This window comes from Mytilus trossulus, chromosome 12, assembly GCF_036588685.1.
Source record: "Mytilus trossulus isolate FHL-02 chromosome 12, PNRI_Mtr1.1.1.hap1, whole genome shotgun sequence".
Lineage (NCBI taxonomy): Eukaryota > Metazoa > Mollusca > Bivalvia > Mytilida > Mytilidae > Mytilus > Mytilus trossulus.
Window position 1 is genome coordinate 8,980,106 of NC_086384.1, and position 19,446 is coordinate 8,999,551.

General features: G+C 33.4%; 1 protein-coding gene across 1 annotated transcript in view; it reads left to right on the forward strand.

Annotated features, from left to right (window-relative positions):
- The first annotated feature begins 942 nt into the window (after positions 1 to 942).
- The window catches only part of LOC134693259 (polyamine-transporting ATPase 13A3-like), a 111,464-nt gene continuing 92,960 nt past the window's right edge, over positions 943 to 19,446 (forward strand). The window contains exons 1-4 of the mRNA XM_063554005.1: positions 943 to 1,146; positions 5,970 to 6,061; positions 6,764 to 6,931; positions 7,351 to 7,409. Coding sequence (XP_063410075.1) covers positions 1,140 to 1,146; positions 5,970 to 6,061; positions 6,764 to 6,931; positions 7,351 to 7,409 — 326 coding nt within the window. The 5' untranslated portion in view covers positions 943 to 1,139. The remainder of the gene's footprint in view (positions 1,147 to 5,969; positions 6,062 to 6,763; positions 6,932 to 7,350; positions 7,410 to 19,446) is intronic.

Below are 19,446 nucleotides of genomic sequence, written 5' to 3' on the forward strand. Positions count from 1 at the left end.
CAAAAAAATTGAACCTGCTTTCTACTGTTCTATTCAAGTATCCATTAATTTGTCCAACTTTACCGGTTCCAATTTTATAGACATTGGTTTGTCAGTTTCAATTTCAGTGTCTCAAAGTTCTGTCTTGGTAAGAGGGTCATTACTATCAGTATCATTGAATGCAGAACTTGCTTCAAATATTGCTTCTTAGTCTTCTGTTTCAATACCAGGTGAAAATACCGAATAATGTCATTGACTCTACATGTGTATTTTAAAAGCCTTTTTATGTATTCAGTAATCATAAAAACTATTTCTCTGGTCATTTACTGTACCAAAAAGGTACCACACTAACATGAATGGACTATAAAAAAAAATATGAAAATAATATTGAGGTTAAAGGAGTGTGTTGTAATAATAGAAAAATATTTTTATCTTTAAATTTTGTACAAGTTAAAACAATTTTTAAGCAATATTTTGTACATTTTATGACATGCATGAGGTCATTTTGTACATATTATAACTTGTAGTTTTGCATTGTACAAATTATAACATGTACAACATTTTATAAGCTGTACAAAATCGCAACTGACTTGTACACGACAAATATCTGAAATAAATTTGGAATATAATTTCATGATCTTTCTTCTATATATTCACACAGTTGTAAACAAATTATTTGTGACTTTTTGTCCTATCAAATATGTGTCTATCTTAAGTGAAAAATCAAAATTATTTCAGAAGAGTGTCCACCATGCACTTGCACTGCACTCTTCAAGGACAAGAACACTGAATACTGAATAGACTGATATACAAATTAATAGTTATTACGGTGTGGTTGAATTTCGTGTCAAGTAGTTATCATCCACACATGATTTGTCATTTTCAGGTAAAGAGATGTCATTTTTATTTTCTGAGACAAGTGCTTGAAAGTGACCATCCACCAGAACTTGCGCTTATCCGATGTTCAGTACTTCAGTACTTTGATTTTGGTTTGTTAAAAGGGAGGTAATAGTTCCCAGACTTTTACGGAATACCTTTGGTTTTATCAATGTATATTTAGTTCCGGATAATACTTCAACTTTGCTGTTGACGTTTGCAAGTCCAACGAATTTATTCTTCTGACTGGAATATTAGAAGAATGACACCAACAATACCGTGAAATGAACAGTAAGGATTGTTTAATCACCAATTTTATCGTAATTAACCATTAGTTAGGCTCATGGTTGTGAAAGGGTTTTATTTATCTCGTACATTTTAATTTATTAAAAAGGGGGATTTTTTTGAATCTCCCAAAACCTGTATGAGAGTATGAGAATAACTTTTCAGACTAAATACAAAATGAAAATGTTGATACCACCTAGCGTTTTTCTTTTCGGGTTTCCCTAATTTCGGATAAATTAGTGATATTTCTTTCTAGCTGAAGACAATTGACGTATTTACTCTTGTATGCAAATTTGTCCGCCAATTACATTAAATCACACAGGTTCCCGTAAACTTTGACATAACAAATAAAAAAAATTGACGTCACAATAAAAAAGTGATTGTTGCTTGACGTCAGAAGGTTATTCAGAGGCGATCTAAGGTCATTTGGAAACAAAATTCATCTAAATACCGAAATTGTAAATACGTTTATAACTAATAAGTCATTATCTAGGACCAATACACCTTATCGCTTATCCTGGGTGACCCGGACGCTTGAACTTTTGACGTCAACAACAATCACTTTTCCATTGTGGCGTCAGATATTTTGTTTTATTATGTCAAAATTTTACAGGAACCTGTGTGATATCCAGTAATGGTGGACAAATAGTGATAAGGTGTATAGTTTAGATTTGAACAGATAAACCCATTGACCCTTTTTCATCACAAACTCTTAGAACTGATCTCAGACTACTAAATTGAAGCATGTGCTACCCCCAACAGGTTTTTGGTTTTAAACAAGTGGATTTCACATGTTACTGTTATATAATGCTGAGATGCGCCCGAGTCAATTACACTTTAGTACAGAGTTAGTCTACTACAGAGAATCATAACAGGAAAAAGAAGAAGAATGACAGAAGAAGGATACTATTTACCCTGTTTTAACAGTTTACATGTACATGTACAATGTACTGTCACCTGTCATTTAAATCAATTATACAGTAACCATGATAACAGAAGCTTTGCATGAAAACAAGAGACTACTGATGTATGTATCTACAGACAAATATTCTTGTGAAAAATTACCTTTTGTTTGATCTGATCATGCTGATGATATATTGATATTATTAATGTCACAGTACCCTGGCACATACATTGTAGTACAGTCAGTCATATCAGTACTTAAAAGAACTAAAATTAGTACATGAATGTATTTTTTACTGACAAATTTTGTTATAATCTGATCAGTTGTTTGAGAGAACTCTATATAGCTAGTATTTACTGTAAGATGACATCCACAGCAATTTGAGCAAAATTTCGTAGAAAAATAAAAATTACCCCACATCATGATAAAAAACAGTGGACCTATAAAGGGTCAAATATTCGTCTCGTCTGGATACAAACAGTTAAATTTAAAAAGATTTTTAATTTTCAAAATTAATTCTTAATTAGTGGAAGTTTTTTGCCCCTGTCCCAAGTCAGGAGCCTCTGGTTTCGTTAGTCTTGTATTATTTTAATTTTAGTTTCTTGTGAACAATTTAGAAATTAGTATGGCGTTCATATTCACTGAACTAGTATATATTTGTTATGGGGCCAGCTGAAGGATGCCTCCGGGTGCGGGAATTTCTTGTTACATTGAAGACCTGTTGGTGACCTTCTGCTGTTGTTTTTTCTATGGTCAGGTTGTTGTCTCTTTGATACATTCCCCATTTCCATTTTCAATTTTAAGTTGTTTATTTCAAGTGACAATGATTAAAAGCTCTCATGATTTAGAGTAGTGAGGAGACCTTCCAAATTTATGCTTGGAACCTTTAATTCTGTTCACATTACAATCCCTTTTCCAGCTAGGATTTGACAATCAGTCAGGGGCATTACTTGAATAAGTTATTTTTTTAAGTTACTTATATACATGTAAGTAATTTTTGTTTTTAAAAAATGATAAAAATAACCTAATAGGTTATATTAGGTTATTTTATCAAAAAAAAGAGTTATTTTGATTTTCAATAGAAACATAGACTAAATGTAGTTTTCATGAATTTTTACATCATTTTATATCATAAAATAAAGAATTTATTAGATTTGAGAGGAGTATGGAGATAAACGGTTGAGTTAAAAATTAATGCCAAAAAATTACTTGAATAAGTTATTTTATACATTTTTGAAAATTTGAAGTAATTCCACTATTTTAAGTAACATACATGTATGTGATTGATTAGGATTACAATTTATAAATAACTTAAAGTCTCATCAGTTCACAAGTATTTATCTATTTATATCATTCCATGCATTCTGCCATCAAGATTTTTGAGGAAAAATGATAATTTAATAGTCCCAAGAGACCAAACTTTGACCAAGAAGCATCCATATCGACCATGTGAAAGATAAGTGCGTCAGAAAGGTAATTAGTGTTTCCGAAGGATAAGCTTTTATATTTCATTGGAAAAATAAACAGATGACTGTGAAAATTTGTCAAAGTTCGTTACATCTGCATTATTGGACACCTATAAAAATAATTTTCAGAAAAGTTACTTATATAAGTAATATATTTGAAATAGCCTCATTTTCAAAATTACATGTACAAGTAATTTTAATTGTTACTTGTTTAAGTAATGCTCCTGACTGACAATAGAGGCATGTAAATCTTAATAAAAAAGGTGCACTTAAAATATTCGTAATAATTGAATATATATATGATAAGTACCAGTTTGAGAAATCAGATTTAAATTAGGTTTGGTAAAATGATTGGGTTACATAAAAGACATTCACCATTAATCTACATGTATATATATTTAGTAATACATGTTATATAGTACATGTACATGTATATACAAACAAAATGTATATTGTATCATCCTAGTTGATACATCAATGTACATGTATATGAATGTTATGTAAATTCAGAAATTATTAACGTCAATTATTTTTGCAATTTTGTCAATTTAGACTATGCAATTTTAATTTTTGTACTTGATATTGAGAAAAATCCTGTTTAATTCTTATAAAAAAAAATCAGAATTTGAATTTGAATTAATGCGATTACAACTCTATCACATTTATACAATAATAAAAACATTGCGATAACCCTGAATTTACATGATTTACAGTAGCATGTTCAATGATGTTCAACTGCAAAAGTTTCAATGATAAGTTTTAATTCCAAAATATTAGATTTAACAATGTTTAAGAGCTCTAAATTATTTTTCTATTTAAAAGCGTTTCTTGACCAAAGTGAAAAACTGTGCTTGATTAAGCACAGTCGTGACAGTATGTTTTGGTTATTAAAGATTTAATATCAACAATGAATTCATAAATTAAAGAATTTAAAATATATATCTTATTTTAAATGCTGTCATTTGTTTTTATTGAATTTGGATCACACATGAATATAAAGAGTACTAAATCTGTATAAAAACAATTAAAACTTATCATTGAAAACTTTTACATTTTCTCACAATGTAATTTATACATGTCTTATGCAATTGTATATAAATTATAAAATTATGTTTATAAAGTTAATAACACATTTAAAAAAGTTTTTCAAGTTTTACAACTGATTTAATGCTTTTAGAACATAATTGATAGCCAACATGACAATTTGCTGCTATGTGATGTATATCAGATGGGAACAATGGGTTCCAATACACCTTATCACTATTTAGTCCAATCTGTGAAAAACAGTCATTTATACAACTTCCTGTTTGGGTCCAGCGTCCGAAAATAGAGGTTTTTCAGTAAAGAGCTGAGGGAGGAAAAACTTTAGAAAGGGATCATCAAGAAACTTTAATAGAGTATTTCATATATAATCAGCAACTGGTTGCATTTACATTTTGTATTCCATCATATATCTTCTAAACAACTTGAAATAAGATCTACTCTCATTGGTCAAAATAATTATGTGCAAGGTTTCTAGCTAGCTCATTGGAAAAAAAGACTTGCTTTTATAAACCAGATATTTATCAAATGCTTTTGTAATTTAAATTTGTAGCAATTGGCAATAATTGGGAGCACTGTAGCTTTTACTTTGTCCACAATTTTTGAAAATGTTAAATTCCAAAAGTCAATGAAAGTTTAGGTTAAGAGCCCTATGAAATAATGCCTAATTGAAGGGCATAATGTGTTGTTGTACAACAATGTTAACTTGTAATTATGCAAATTAATTTTTTTTGTGAAATTTGGCTTTTTAATTATGTGGAAAAATTGTTCTTTATAATAGAAATTTAGCAAAATTGATGAATAGGTGTACATGTATTAAGTTTTCAATTTAAGAAAAAAAGGTAAAATAAGAAAATGAGTAAAGTGATTGTCAAATTGTAAAAACTTACATATTGTCAAATAGTCACAAATTTTGGAAAAAATCCTCTTCTGGTTCATTTTGGTTCAAATAGTTTCTAACAAGTCATGATAATTGTGTTGAAAATTTGATTTTTGTTTAACATGTTAAAAGTGATTAATTCTGAAAATTATATTTTTTGGCTAGTATGTAAATGAAAAATGTATCATTTCCTTTAAATGAAATGATTCTCTGTGTTAAAATTATTGGTTGTCCATCATTTACAAATGTACGAAATTGACCACCAAAATACATAGTTGTAGTAGTGCTTGGAATTTAGCAAAAATATGTAATCGAGAACAATTATTGTGTCAAAATTTATGAAATAGACAACCTATGAACATTTGCTTTGTATTGTTTTGTTTTTGCCTCACTAAAAAATGTGCAAGCAGCTGGCCCTAACTGACATGTCTGTTTTCTAGTTTGGGATGATTAATATATTGATTAATAATTCAATGCAAAAATAATCCTTAAATCTGTTAAACTAAAATTAACCTGAACATCTGTTTAATTATTTTAGGAAACAATAGAAGAAGGAGCAGTGATCAGTTGATACTTGATCAGTTACTGGCAAACAGGACAGTTATAAATGATGGAACGGAAGATGAATTGGTATGTTAACCAATCCTATTAACTGTTAGAAAATGTGACTTATAATGCTTTGTATACCTTGTATATCATATATATAGCAGTAAAGACATCTCATGTCTTTAAAAAAACAGTTTGGAATCTTATGCTGTGATGAACATACATGTACATGTATCTACAATGTAGGCATCTTAATGTTTTTTTATTGAAAGAATTGACCTTTTTTTCCTTTAATGCTACAAATGTACATGTACATGTTTCCAGAACATAAAACATATCAATTGATAGGTGTTTTCCACCACTTAAAGCGCTATTTCATGGCAGTCAGATGTTTTTAGTAGAGGATGCCCAAAGAGAACCACGACTTTGGTAGGAAAACTGAAAATCCCAGTCAATGAAGATTGAAGTTGAGTGCACCTGCCACATGCTGGAATCAAAACTTCTGTGTTGACATGCTAGTGATATAATAGTCTGAGATTACTCTGACGTCCGACGGCTATTTTGCCAGACAAGCTCAGGGGCCGTGGGACAGGCATGTCAACACTGAAGCCACGGCCCCAGCTTATGTGGCAAAACAGCCGTCAGATGTCAGAGTAATCTCGGACTAGTGATGCAATAGTCAGACTACTTAGACCAGTTGGTCCCCTAGCCCCCATGTACATGGATTTCACTTTATTAATCGATCTTTTCAGAACTTCATTGTGCTTTTAACAATTGTTATTTTAGCTTTGCTATGGTTACTGCTACAGCCGATGGAGGGTTATTGTGTTCCCCTTTTTGGTCCTCTTTACTGGTGGATTTATTCTATTATTGATGTCATGGAAACCACAACTTCAATGTTACCTTAGAAAAAAGAAATGTTCTTTGCAATCAGCTGATCATATACTTGTACAGGTACTGTTACTGTTACTGTTACATTTGTTAGAACTCTTGCTAATGTTAAAAGGTAACCAATACTTCTGAAATCTATTCACTTTTATAAAAGTATGCAGTTTTGGTTCAAAGAATACATTTTTCATGGAGGATACATCATGTACATGATATAGCCATATACAATAATGACAGGAAATTCTGTAAAATGGCAACAAATGCTGTACTTTACTTGCAAAAGCTTAACACAGAATAGAGGACAATAAAGAGATAATCAAACTGGAAGTGATTTTATATGGTTTATTTTCTTATTCACTGGTACATAATTTTTCTGATGCTTGACAATAAATATGAAAGTATCAACAGAAAATTTTTAGGAGCCATTATAATTAAATTTGTGTCTATTGGCATATTTTACTAATTTTTTACCATTTAATTTTCAGGATGCTTTCCATAATTGTCATGTCTGTGAAATAAAAGTTATAAACTTTGCTGCTGGCATGTAAGTATCCTCGATTAATGGGTTTCCATATGCTATTTTAAGAATTCATTTTGACGTCACAATTTGCATTGAAAAAGCATGCATAGTACAAAATGTACAAAGTCATACAATGTACAGAAACATATGATCTGACTGTATAATTTAAAAGAGCTTAGATGTTTAAGGATAGGTTGTCAGATTTGACTGAAAAAATCCTGAAATTTATTTCATCAAATGCATTTGTATGGCAAAACTTTAGGACTCATCTTGAGTTTTGTTAATTCAATCGATGGCTTTGTGAAATTGGTCAACTTTAATTAATTTGGTAACCTTGCTGAATAAATCACAAGAAAGATTATAACAGCCTATTATCCTTGTTCTTTCATTATGAAATTGAATCAATATTATATAATTATGTTGGTGCCAATGAATTTCATCCATTTTTTTATCATGGATATTGTTTTCCAAGCTAAATGTATTGGCCATATAGGTACAGATATAAGATTACACATTCTTGACAATAAAACATAAAACAATGCAAAGTTAAATTTACTTCATATGAAAAATTTCTGATCATGTTTCCTAAATCTGAAAGATCAAAAAGAATTGAAAATCTAATTCAAAAAGTAACAGAAGGATTTAAATTTCGTTTAATTTTTAAATTGGAGAGCAAATTATTATCATATTCAGACAGAAACCCCCTCACCTTATATTTTGTAAATATTTATTTATTTTCTCTGACAAAAGGTTAATCATTTAAATACTAGCATTAACAATTAACTAGATAAAGACGATAATGAATAGACATTTAATTTCAATACTTAATGACTAAGAATAATATATGATGTAACAGCTGGCTATAGACGTCAAATAGTTATTTGGAAAAAGGATTATATAAAACTTCATAACAAACAGTCTTGATTGATTCTTGTCTGCTACTTGGTTTTCATAAAATCCTATCGTTACTTTTACAAACAGAATACTAACTTGATTGAGTATATATTTTATATTTATATAATACATTTACACACAGTTATATGTCTTTATTTTGATTTCTTCATTTACAGATCTAATTAAATTACAGTAACCTCCGGCCCTAGATTGTGACAAATAATTTATGAATATTGATATTTAGGAGTGTGAGACACTCTACTTATTTTTGTTAATAAACTTCTTCAAAGCTTAGACATAAAAATGGACATAAATAATCAACAATTCCAAAAAAAATGTTAAATCCAGAATAGTAAAAAAAGATGAGGTATGATTGTCAACGAGACAACTCTTCACAAGAGACCAAATTTTAAATGATACAGAAGTTAACATCTAAAGGATTGTATGTTCTTTAACAATGACCAAAGCCCATACCTTATAATCAGCTGTTAAATGCCCAAAATGACAAAATGAAAAACCATTCAAACCATAAAACTTTATGTTATGTGTATAAAAGAGTTTGATAGTCAATGCTGATAGATGTATTTGATGGGCATATATAGATATATATATGGTCCTTTGAAGTTTTTTTCATCCTTATAAGTGTTCATTGATCAAGTTGACCCTCCATATCGGCATTTAACCCTTTCGCGGCGAGTGTATCCTTGAGGATACACAATGCGCAGGGCGGATGTATCCTTGAGGATTCACGATGCGCAGGGCGAGTGTATCTTTCAGGATACATAAATGTTGTCCCAACAAAAGCCGCAATTTTCCGCTATTTACCGTTCTTAACAGTTAAAATCAATGTTTCAATTAAAATCTACGATATCTGAGGGTATTATTTCAGTTCTTCAACAGCATTAAAAACATCGTGAAAAGTAAATAAATCAAATCGGAAAATTTTATTTTCTAAAATTAGAACCGGAAACAAGTTTTGAGGTCATGTGGGGTTTCAAAATGCAATTATATCTTAAAAGACTAACAGAGGAATAAGATTCTAAATATATACCAAAACAAATATCGTCTGGTAAGTGTGGAAGTTGCCACGCTAAACCATATCTTATCTGCTTATTGACAACTTTATCTATATTAAAACCTGTACTGTCTAGTACCGTTACCACGCTATACCATAATTTACTGCCTGAATTGTAAACAAAACAACTTTATTTATACTGAAACTAATTGGGATAACTGGTAAGTGTGGGAGTTACCACGCTATACCATAATTTACTGCCTGAATTGTAAACCGAAAAATCTGTACCGCCTAGTTCTTCCACAACTTTATTTATACTGAAACAAATTTGGAAAACTGGTAAGTGTGGGAGTATCCACGCTATACCATAATTTACTGCTGTCTGAATTGTAAACAGAAAAATCGAAACCGCCTAGCTCTCTTACAACTTTATTTATACTGAAACTAATTTGGATAACTGGTAAGTGTGGGAGTTTCCACGCTATACCATAATTTACTGCCTGAATTGTAAACCGAAAAGTCTGTACCGCCTAGCTCTTTTACAACTTTAATTATACTGAAACTAATTGGGATAACTGGTAAGTGTGGGAGTTACCACGCTATACCATAATTTACTACCTGAATTGTAAACCGAAAAATCTGTACCGCCTAGCTCTTTTACAACTTTGTTTATACTGAAACTAATTGGGATAACTGGTAAGTGTGGGAGTTTCCACGCTATACCATAATTTACTGCCTGAATTGTAAACCGAAAAAATCTGTACCGCCTAATTCTTTCACAACTTTATTTATACTGAAACTAATTGGGATAACTGGTAAGTGTGGGAGTATCCACGCTATACCATAATTTACTGCTGTCTGAATTGTAAACCGAAAAATCTGTACCGCCTAGTTCTTTCACAACTTTATTTATACTGAAACAAATTTGGAAAACTGGTAAGTGTGGGAGTATCCACGCTATACCATAATCTACTGCTGTCTGAATTGTAAACTGAAATATCGAAACCGCCTAGCTCTCTTACAACTTTATTTATACTGAAACTAATTGGGATAACTGGTAAGTGTGGGAGTTACCACGCTATACCATAATTTACTGCCTGAATTGTAAACCGAAAAAATCTGTACCGCCTAGTTCTTTCACAACTTTATTTATACTGAAAATAATTTGGATAACTGGTAAGTGTGGGAGTTTCCACGCTATACCATAATTTACTGCCTGAATTGTAAACCGAAAAATCTGTACCGCCTAGCTCTTTCACAACTTTATTTATACTGAAACTAATTGGGATAACTGGTAAGTGTGGGAGTTTCCACGCTATACCATAAATTACTGCCTGAATTGGAAACCGAAAAAATCTATACCGCCTAGCTCTTTTACAACTTTATTTTTACTGAAACTAATTTGGATAACTGGTAAGTGTGGGAGTTACCACGCTATACCATAATTTACTGCCTGAATTGTAAACCGAAAAAATCTGTACCGCCTAGTTCTTTCACAACTTTATTTATACTGAAAATAATTTGGATAACTGGTAAGTGTGGGAGTTTCCACGCTATACCATAATTTACTGCCTGAATTGGAAACCGAAAATATCTGTACCGCCTAGCTCTTTCACAACTTTATTTATACTGAAACTAATTGGGATAACTGGTAAGTGTGGGAGTTACCACGCTATACCATAATTTACTGCCTGAATTGTAAACCGAAAAAATCTGTACCGCCTAGTTCTTTCACAACTTTATTTATACTGAAAATAATTTGGATAACTGATAAGTGTGGGAGTTTCCACGCTATACCATAATTTACTGCCTGAATTGTAAACCGAAAAATCTGTACCGCCTAGCTCTTTCACAACTTTATTTATACTGAAACTAATTGGGATAACTGGTAAGTGTGGGAGTTTCCACGCTATACCATAAATTACTGCCTGAATTGGAAACCGAAAAATCTATACCGCCTAGCTCTTTTACAACTTTATTTTTACTGAAACTAATTTGGATAACTGGTAAGTGTGGGAGTTACCACGCTATACCATAATTTACTGCCTGAATTGTAAACCGAAAAAATCTGTACCGCCTAGTTCTTTCACAACTTTATTTATACTGAAAATAATTTGGATAACTGGTAAGTGTGGGAGTTTCCACGCTATACCATAATTTACTGCCTGAATTGGAAACCGAAAATATCTATACCGCCTAGCTCTTTTACAACTTTATTTTTTACTGAAACTAATTTGGATAACTGGTAAGTGTGGGAGTTACCACGCTATACCATAATTTACTACTGCCTGAATTGTAAACCGAAAAATCTATACTGCCTAGCTCTTTCACAACTTTATTTATACTGAAACTAATTTGGATAACTGGTAAGTGTGGGAGTTTCCACGCTATACCATATTTGCTGATTGAAATTGGTGGCTTGTCATAAGTTTCGCAATGTCTGATCCATTAACAGCTCTGAGACCAAGAAGGGATCGTATCCCAACTCAGGTTTATACCCCATCTAAAGCAAATACCAGTGCAAAAAATTATATCCTAAATGAACGGAAAGCCCTGGATAAAATAGCTGATACTACTCTCAGACCAACTGATGTCAATGTTCAGTACAAAAAGGGGAACATTATTTTGGAATTCACTGCAGCTGCATTCCTGCACTTCAGTAAAATTTTAGCTCAACATTTTTATTCACACCCAGATGTTACAGTTGAATTGCATGACAAGCAGGATGGTAGAGGAAAAATTGTTGAACAGTCCTTTTCAATAAAAAACCAACAAAATCAAAGACAAATCTACAGAATAAACCTCTATAATACAACATGTAGAGCAGAAATAAACGGGCGAAACCATCAACAGTTCTTTAGTGAACTTCAAACCATAGCCACAAAAATGGACGTTATAAAAGACTACTCCTACATGAATGAAACCATAAGAAATGAATGCTTAAAACATGCAAAAGTATCATCCCTCCATGAACCAAACAGTGTGCAGATTAGTGACAAATGCATTAAAACCAAAACTAGACCAAACTCCAACACTGTGCATACTGATGATCAACCTACATCAAATCATAATGACATCTGTCCAAAATGTAATCGCAACGTTGTATCAAGAGGGGTCTTATGTGCAAAAGGTCTACACTGGATACATTATGCCTGTGAAAAGCTTAAAAAAGGGGACATTGACAAGCTCGAAAATCCAGCCAGTGACAAGCACTACATCTGCTCTCATTGTCTTGACACAGATAATAGTCTTATGACTCATAGTCCAACATCTAAAGAAGTCTCAAAACAAAAGACCACTGACCAGTCCTTCATTTCTTTGCCCAAACAACCTAATTGTAAAAGAACAATGCCAATAGCTTTGAACTCTGTGTTCACACCAGACAAACATGTTAAGGGCAACCCAATACATGAACATGTAAGTCCTATGGAAAAACAAACTACCACGGCTGCAAAAGCTTTACTAGATGAAGAGCTATCCCTTAGGACTCATTCAGTTGAAGGTTTAAAAACACCAAAGGTACCTGTACTTCCACAGCAGTCCATGAGCCGTAATCAGAAACTCAATGGGACTTCATCTGAGATAGGCACAACTGATAAAGAGCTACGGCAAAGAGAATCTAAATTAAAGAGGTTAGAAGAAGAACTAAAAAAAGAAAAAGCCTCTATAAGTGACACCCTTAAAGATCAATCACGGCTAAAAACATACTCAGTAAACATGGAAGCCAAAGTTAAAGAGCTAGAAAATAGTAACCGCATATTACGTATGAAAATAGTTGGCACTCAAAATCAACCTTCAGACCCACCTACAGAAACTAGAAAGAATAATAGCCAACCACAGAATTCAAACGATGAGACAAAACTCAGTATAGAATCTCATATTTCATCTTTGGAAAATAATTTGTTAAAAGATAGAATAGCACATATAGAAAATACTAGAACTTTATACAGACAGATGCAGGATATGGAATTACAATCTATCCAAAATAGACTTAAAAACTTAGAAATGGCTTTTGAACATCAGAAATCTTACCAACAATATCAACCATATCAAAATCCTCATTTTATTCCAAATCATCCAGCATTCGCAATGTACAATCCTCCATTCTCAACGTTTAATCCACAGTTCCACCGACTCCCTACTCCAACGAGTGTAGGCATGCAACATCTTTACAACCCAGCACAACAAATATATGCACCAGGAAATCTTCCTTATGGTTTACCTCCTCAGGCAATGAACATACCACCACCGTCATACGCTGGACAACAGCCAATGGGTGTAGCTGATCCAAAATTTAAACCTGTATCCCATTTCGAAGGAGCACAAATAAAATATAATTACAATAACAACCAGAACAGGTTAAATACTCTACAAGCTTGCAGAACTGAAGTAGTACCTAACAATGAAATTAAGGTTTGTCAGCCTGAACTAAAACAACCAAATACCACTGAAACAATTGAGATTCCAGATGAGCCTGTTGCTCAACCTGGAGTATCTAAATTAGACAATCTGTTAACTGACACTGGTGCTGACAGTACTGAAATAGGAAAAAAACAAATTGTAGACTTCAGCAAAGATTCAATTACTGAAGCAATGACCACCATTGAAGTTGTTGATACTTCAGATTCTTCTGATCTTGAGGACACACAACAAGAAATCCTGCCAGGTGATGTACATACGCAAGAAACAACTGAACAGAACAGGTCTTTTTTAGCAAAGGGCGGTCAGAATCAAAGGATAACTTAACAGAAACCTCCTCCGATCTGATAAGGATATCAACTTTTAACTGTAAAAATGTATATAATTCTCAGGACTGTATAAATGATATTTTAGATTTTACTGATTTTATTTGTATTCAAGAACACTGGCTTTTTAAATTTGAGCAGGAAAATATGGGAACTCTTTTTAAGAATGTCTCCTGGACAATTAAATCTGTAGATGATAATAACCCAATACCACCTATACAAAAACCGAGAGGTTACGGAGGAGTTGCTATCATGTGGAAGGATAGCCTCAATCATATTGTCGAAAAAGTAGATGATGGCTCAGAAAGAATCGTCTGCATTAAACTGAATGTAAACCCGAGGCCAATACTTTTAATTTGTGCCTATATGCCATGTCGTGGTACTAAACATGCAAATGAAGAATTTAAAGACTGCCTTGACCAACTTCATGAAATAATAGTAAAATACTCGGGTAAATACACCCCCATTCTATGCGGTGACCTAAACTGTGACTTAATAAATGGCTCCACAACATCAGCCAGACAATTGTGGTTGAAAGAATTTATTGAAACATCAAATCTGAAATTCAGATCTATGCCACTCACTTTTATTCATCCAAACGGTCACGAGTCTTCTTCTATTGACTACATCCTAACTCATGATTCCATCAATGCTCAAGTCTATAATACAATACGACTAGATATGCTTCATAATAATACATCTGATCATTACCCACTTTTGACAGAAATTGAAATGGAACTAAAGCTTAAACATCAAAGTGATCAACCAATCAAACCACAAAAAGTCAACTGGGATAAAATCGACATTTCAAAGTATGAGGCTGAGTTAACAAATAGACTTGATCGTAATCCAATTGATTATACTTCTGATCCTTTAGCCATTGAAAAGCTGTTGGACATCATTAAACAATCACAAGATTCTGTTGTTACTATAAAGAAGCCCTCAAAACAAAGAAACAAACACATTTGGAATGATGAAATTGGTCTGGCACTTATAGAAAACAAAAAGGCACTTTATCAATGGAGACAAGAGGATAAACCTGTTGATGGAGAAACAATGCAAAAGCGCAAGAAAACTAAAAAGGCACTTCGCAGAGCTAGGCGGCAGGAGATTGCCAAACAAAGGGATGAATCTATGCAAGCCATTATGACGGCACAACGTAGTGACAGTAAAATGTTCCATAAACTAGTAAATGCGCAAAGAAAATCAGGAAAAACCATATTATCTGAGCTTAATGTACAAGGAGAAATTCACTCGTCAAAGGACGACATTCTTCAAGGGTGGAACAAACACTTTAAACAACTTGCAACACCACAAATGTCAAACGAAAATGTGGAATATACAGATAGAGAATTTGATATTGACGTTATCGAAGAAATCTGCAAACACAACGCCTCCCCAATTATTTTTACAGAAGAGGAAATTTGTCAAGCAATCGGCAAACTTAATACCAAAAAAGCTCCAGATATTTACGGCATCACGGTAGAGCATATAAAATTTGGAGGAGATACATTAATTAAGGCAGTTACAGCAATAATCAATCATATATGTTCAACAGCATCAGTACCGGATTCCCTGAAATTAGGTATACTTACTCCAATCTTCAAAAACAAAGGCATACTATCTGAAGCAAAAAATTACCGTGGAATTACGGTTCTACCAGTTATAGGGAAAATTTTAGAATGTCTACTCCGTGATCTTATCAGGGACTTCATCAAAATTCTACAAAACAGGCTTCAAAGGGGATTTACTCCGACAGTCTCCCCGCTCTACAGTGCCCTTATTCTTCTAGAATCTATTTTGGAATCTCTCGATCAAAAAACATCAATTTTTATAGCTCTTCTGGACGCAAAGTCCGCTTTTGATGTTGTGAACCATAACAGCTTGTACCGAAAACTATTTCTGTCAGGTGTAGGAGGTACACTCTGGCTACTAATACGACAGCTAAGTACTAATGCACTTACTTCTATCAAATGGGACGGTCTTACCTCGGAACCATTCCTTATACAACAAGGAGTTAGACAGGGTGGAATTTTAAGTACTGAACTGTACAAACTTTATGTGAATGATGTACTTGACCAACTAGAGGACAACGGGTTAGGAAAATATATTGGAGACATCTACTGTGGAGCGCCAACATGTGCCGATGATATTGCCTTGGTAGCAAACTCGCCAACAGAACTCCAAGTAATGATCTCAACGGTGGAAAATTACAGTAAACACGAAAAATATGTTCTTCAACCTACTAAGAGCGTTGTCTTAAAAAACATAGGCAGTAACAGTAGAGCCAGTTCTCTCCAAGACTTCTCAATTAATGAGCAGGCAATTATTCAACCAGACTCAGCGGTACACCTGGGAATTAAACATAATGCTAACTTTAAAAAGACCATCACCTCTCACATAAATGAAAACATATCGAAAGCAAGAAGAAGTATGTATAGCCTGATGGGTGCTGGACTCCATGGCAAAAATGGACTTAACCCTACAACAAGTCTTCATATATTTCATACATACGTTCTACCGGTGTTAACATACGGCTTAGAAATTCTCCTCCCAGATAAGAAACAACTAGAAAATATAGAAGTATTTTATCGCAAATCATTAAAGCAAATTCTGTCCATGCCAACAAATACAGCAGACGTTGCAATATATACACTTGCAGGAGTCACTCCTATTATTGGGACAATTCACAAATCAGCTATCAACACCTTCAATAAGATCTGCAGTATGGATACATCCGTGGAAAAGGATCTTGCGACAAGACAACTTGCATTAGTTGGATTTTCCTCTTCTAGCTGGTTTGGAAAGCTTCGAAATCTCCTTGCTATTTATGACCTCCCATCAGCACAGGATATTCTTGATAACCCATACAGCAAGGAGCGTTGGAAATCAATAGTAAAAAAGGCTGTGGACAATTATTATAAAGCTCAAACCACATCTTCTGCTCGTCTATACTCATCGCTTCGCTTCTTATCCACCAATAATCTGCTATGGAATAGGCCACATCCAAGCTTAGCCAGCGTAAATACCTCTTCTCAAGATATTAGTAGATTACCGACGAAGTTGAAACTATTGACAGGTACTTACTACTTACAAAGCAACAAAGCTGCCTTCAACCAAAACACAGTTGATCCAACATGCCTATTATGCAAGGGTAAGCCAGAAACGATCGATCATTTCCTTATGGAATGTCCAGCTCTGCATGAAATCCGTTCACCTTATCTACAAGAATTAGATAATTTTATTGGTAGTATTGATGTGTGCATGAAATGTAGTATCCATAGTAACATCACACTAGACACTAACTTTATATTAGACCCTAGTAGCTTTATTTGTGCTTGTGGTTGTAAATGTAAATGCATGGATATCTGCTACACTGTAGAATACATCACAAGGAAGCTTTGCTTTGCTCTACATGGACTACGAACTCAAATTATTAAAAACCTTCCGCCAAGCAAGCGTAAGGGTCTTTGACGGTACCAACACTCATCTCACGAGGCGTACGTAGTATGTCTTTTTTTTAGATATTTATATAAACATTATTCGTCATTGTGCGAAGTGCTCCTTTGAAGGAGGGATTTTCTCAAACAGAACAGAATGGCTCCTCTCGATAACGAGGAGTGGAAGTACAGCTGTTTTCTGTGTTTTGATGAAGCCCTTTATAATTCTTAGGTAGTTTTAAATATATAATAAAATAAATGATTCAATATATCTTAAATACATATGATGGCGATCTTTTTAAAGCCTTTGATTCCCCCCAAAAATCGGAACTAGACAAGTAAGTTTTTCGCGTTCATGGCTTTGGTACAAAAACAATTCTCGATTTCGAGGGAACAGAGATATGGCTTTGAAATGCTGGTACTCGGGTGACACATACACTTTGATTTAGTATCGGGTGAAATAAGCGGATAGGGCTGTGAATGTACGGGAGAACAATGAACGAAATGGAAAGTAGTTTAGGAAGTGAAACTTCGTCTGCTAGTATTGCAGTGTGAAAATGATATCAGACGAAACTAAAATTTGCAGGTTCAGTGAAAATGATGTAATTATAAATGCCGGACAAGAGGTCTTACTTTATGGGGAAAGGTTCAGAATTAGCAGGGGAAAGATGATAGTGAGGGCTATAGTGAGTCAAATATAAATGAGAAAGCCAAAGGGGAGCAGGAGGTTAATATTAATTGGTGAGGAGATGGTGGTGATTGGTGGCACAACCAATGAGATTAGTAGTGTTGAAAAAGGTCTTCACATAATATTTGCTCCTTGTGGGAATACTGAGCTAAGTCATGTCATGGGTGCTGAAAAGGAGGTGTCAGATTTCAGGCAACTTTATATGGACAATCCTTTTCTTGAATGCATTCTAAATTAACAAAACTGATAACTTTAAGCTTTCCCCTGATATTTATAGGTGCTGTTATGACATTATCCCAGATAAGGGGGAAAGGTTGACCGCTCACAAAAACGTTTAACCCTGGCACACTCATTATGTGCCTGTCCCAAGTTAGGAGCATGTAGTTCACTGGTTGTTGTTGGTTCACTTCTGTCATTTTCATTTTAGATTATTAAATTGTTTTGTAATCAAGTACATGTAGCTATATATATAGACAGTTAGTTTCTTGGTCGAATTGTTTAATATTTCTCATATCTGGCGGGCCTTTTATAGCCGACTTCAGTTACATTATGGATTTTTTCTCATTGATGAAGGCCATATGGTTGCCTTTAATTGCTTACATCCACTGTATTTTAACTTTGTTGTATAGTTGTCTTATTGCCAATCATACCTCATCTCCCTATTTTCATATTCACTACAAAGACAAAGGCCAAATGACAAAAAAATGCCTTGGAGCTACAAATCAGAAATGAAAGCATTTCTTGGTCTTGCATACCAGTACTAAGTTATATTGGTTAACAGATCCAATAATGGTCACTTCAATATTTTCTTGTACAATGATTAGGGACAGCTAGGTATACCCATATTTTATGGTACCTTCATTTCTCTGACCATCATGGTAAATGAAGCTTGATTAAGTGAACAAAATGTTGATCCTTTCTGTAATATTAAACCTGTTGTTTCATTGGTTGAAACTCTAAAGATCAAAACAAATGTCTTGTTGATTTAATATATATATTGGTCAAGTTAAATGAGTAATAAATGTTGACCAGTTTGCAAGAGGTTAAACTACCTCTTTGCCATTGTTGACTACACTTTAAACAGGGGTGTCTGACCAATACATCTAGTATTAATTATTGTTATTATCAAAAAACCTTGCAAGGGCTCAAAAAAGTATGTTTCATTTTACTTGGGATACATGTAGTTAAATTTGTAATGCCTACATAATTATTATTTACCATTCATCCAACCTAAAATTTCTTCAGTTGTCTTGTTTGCTGGTAAAAAGGATTGATAAAT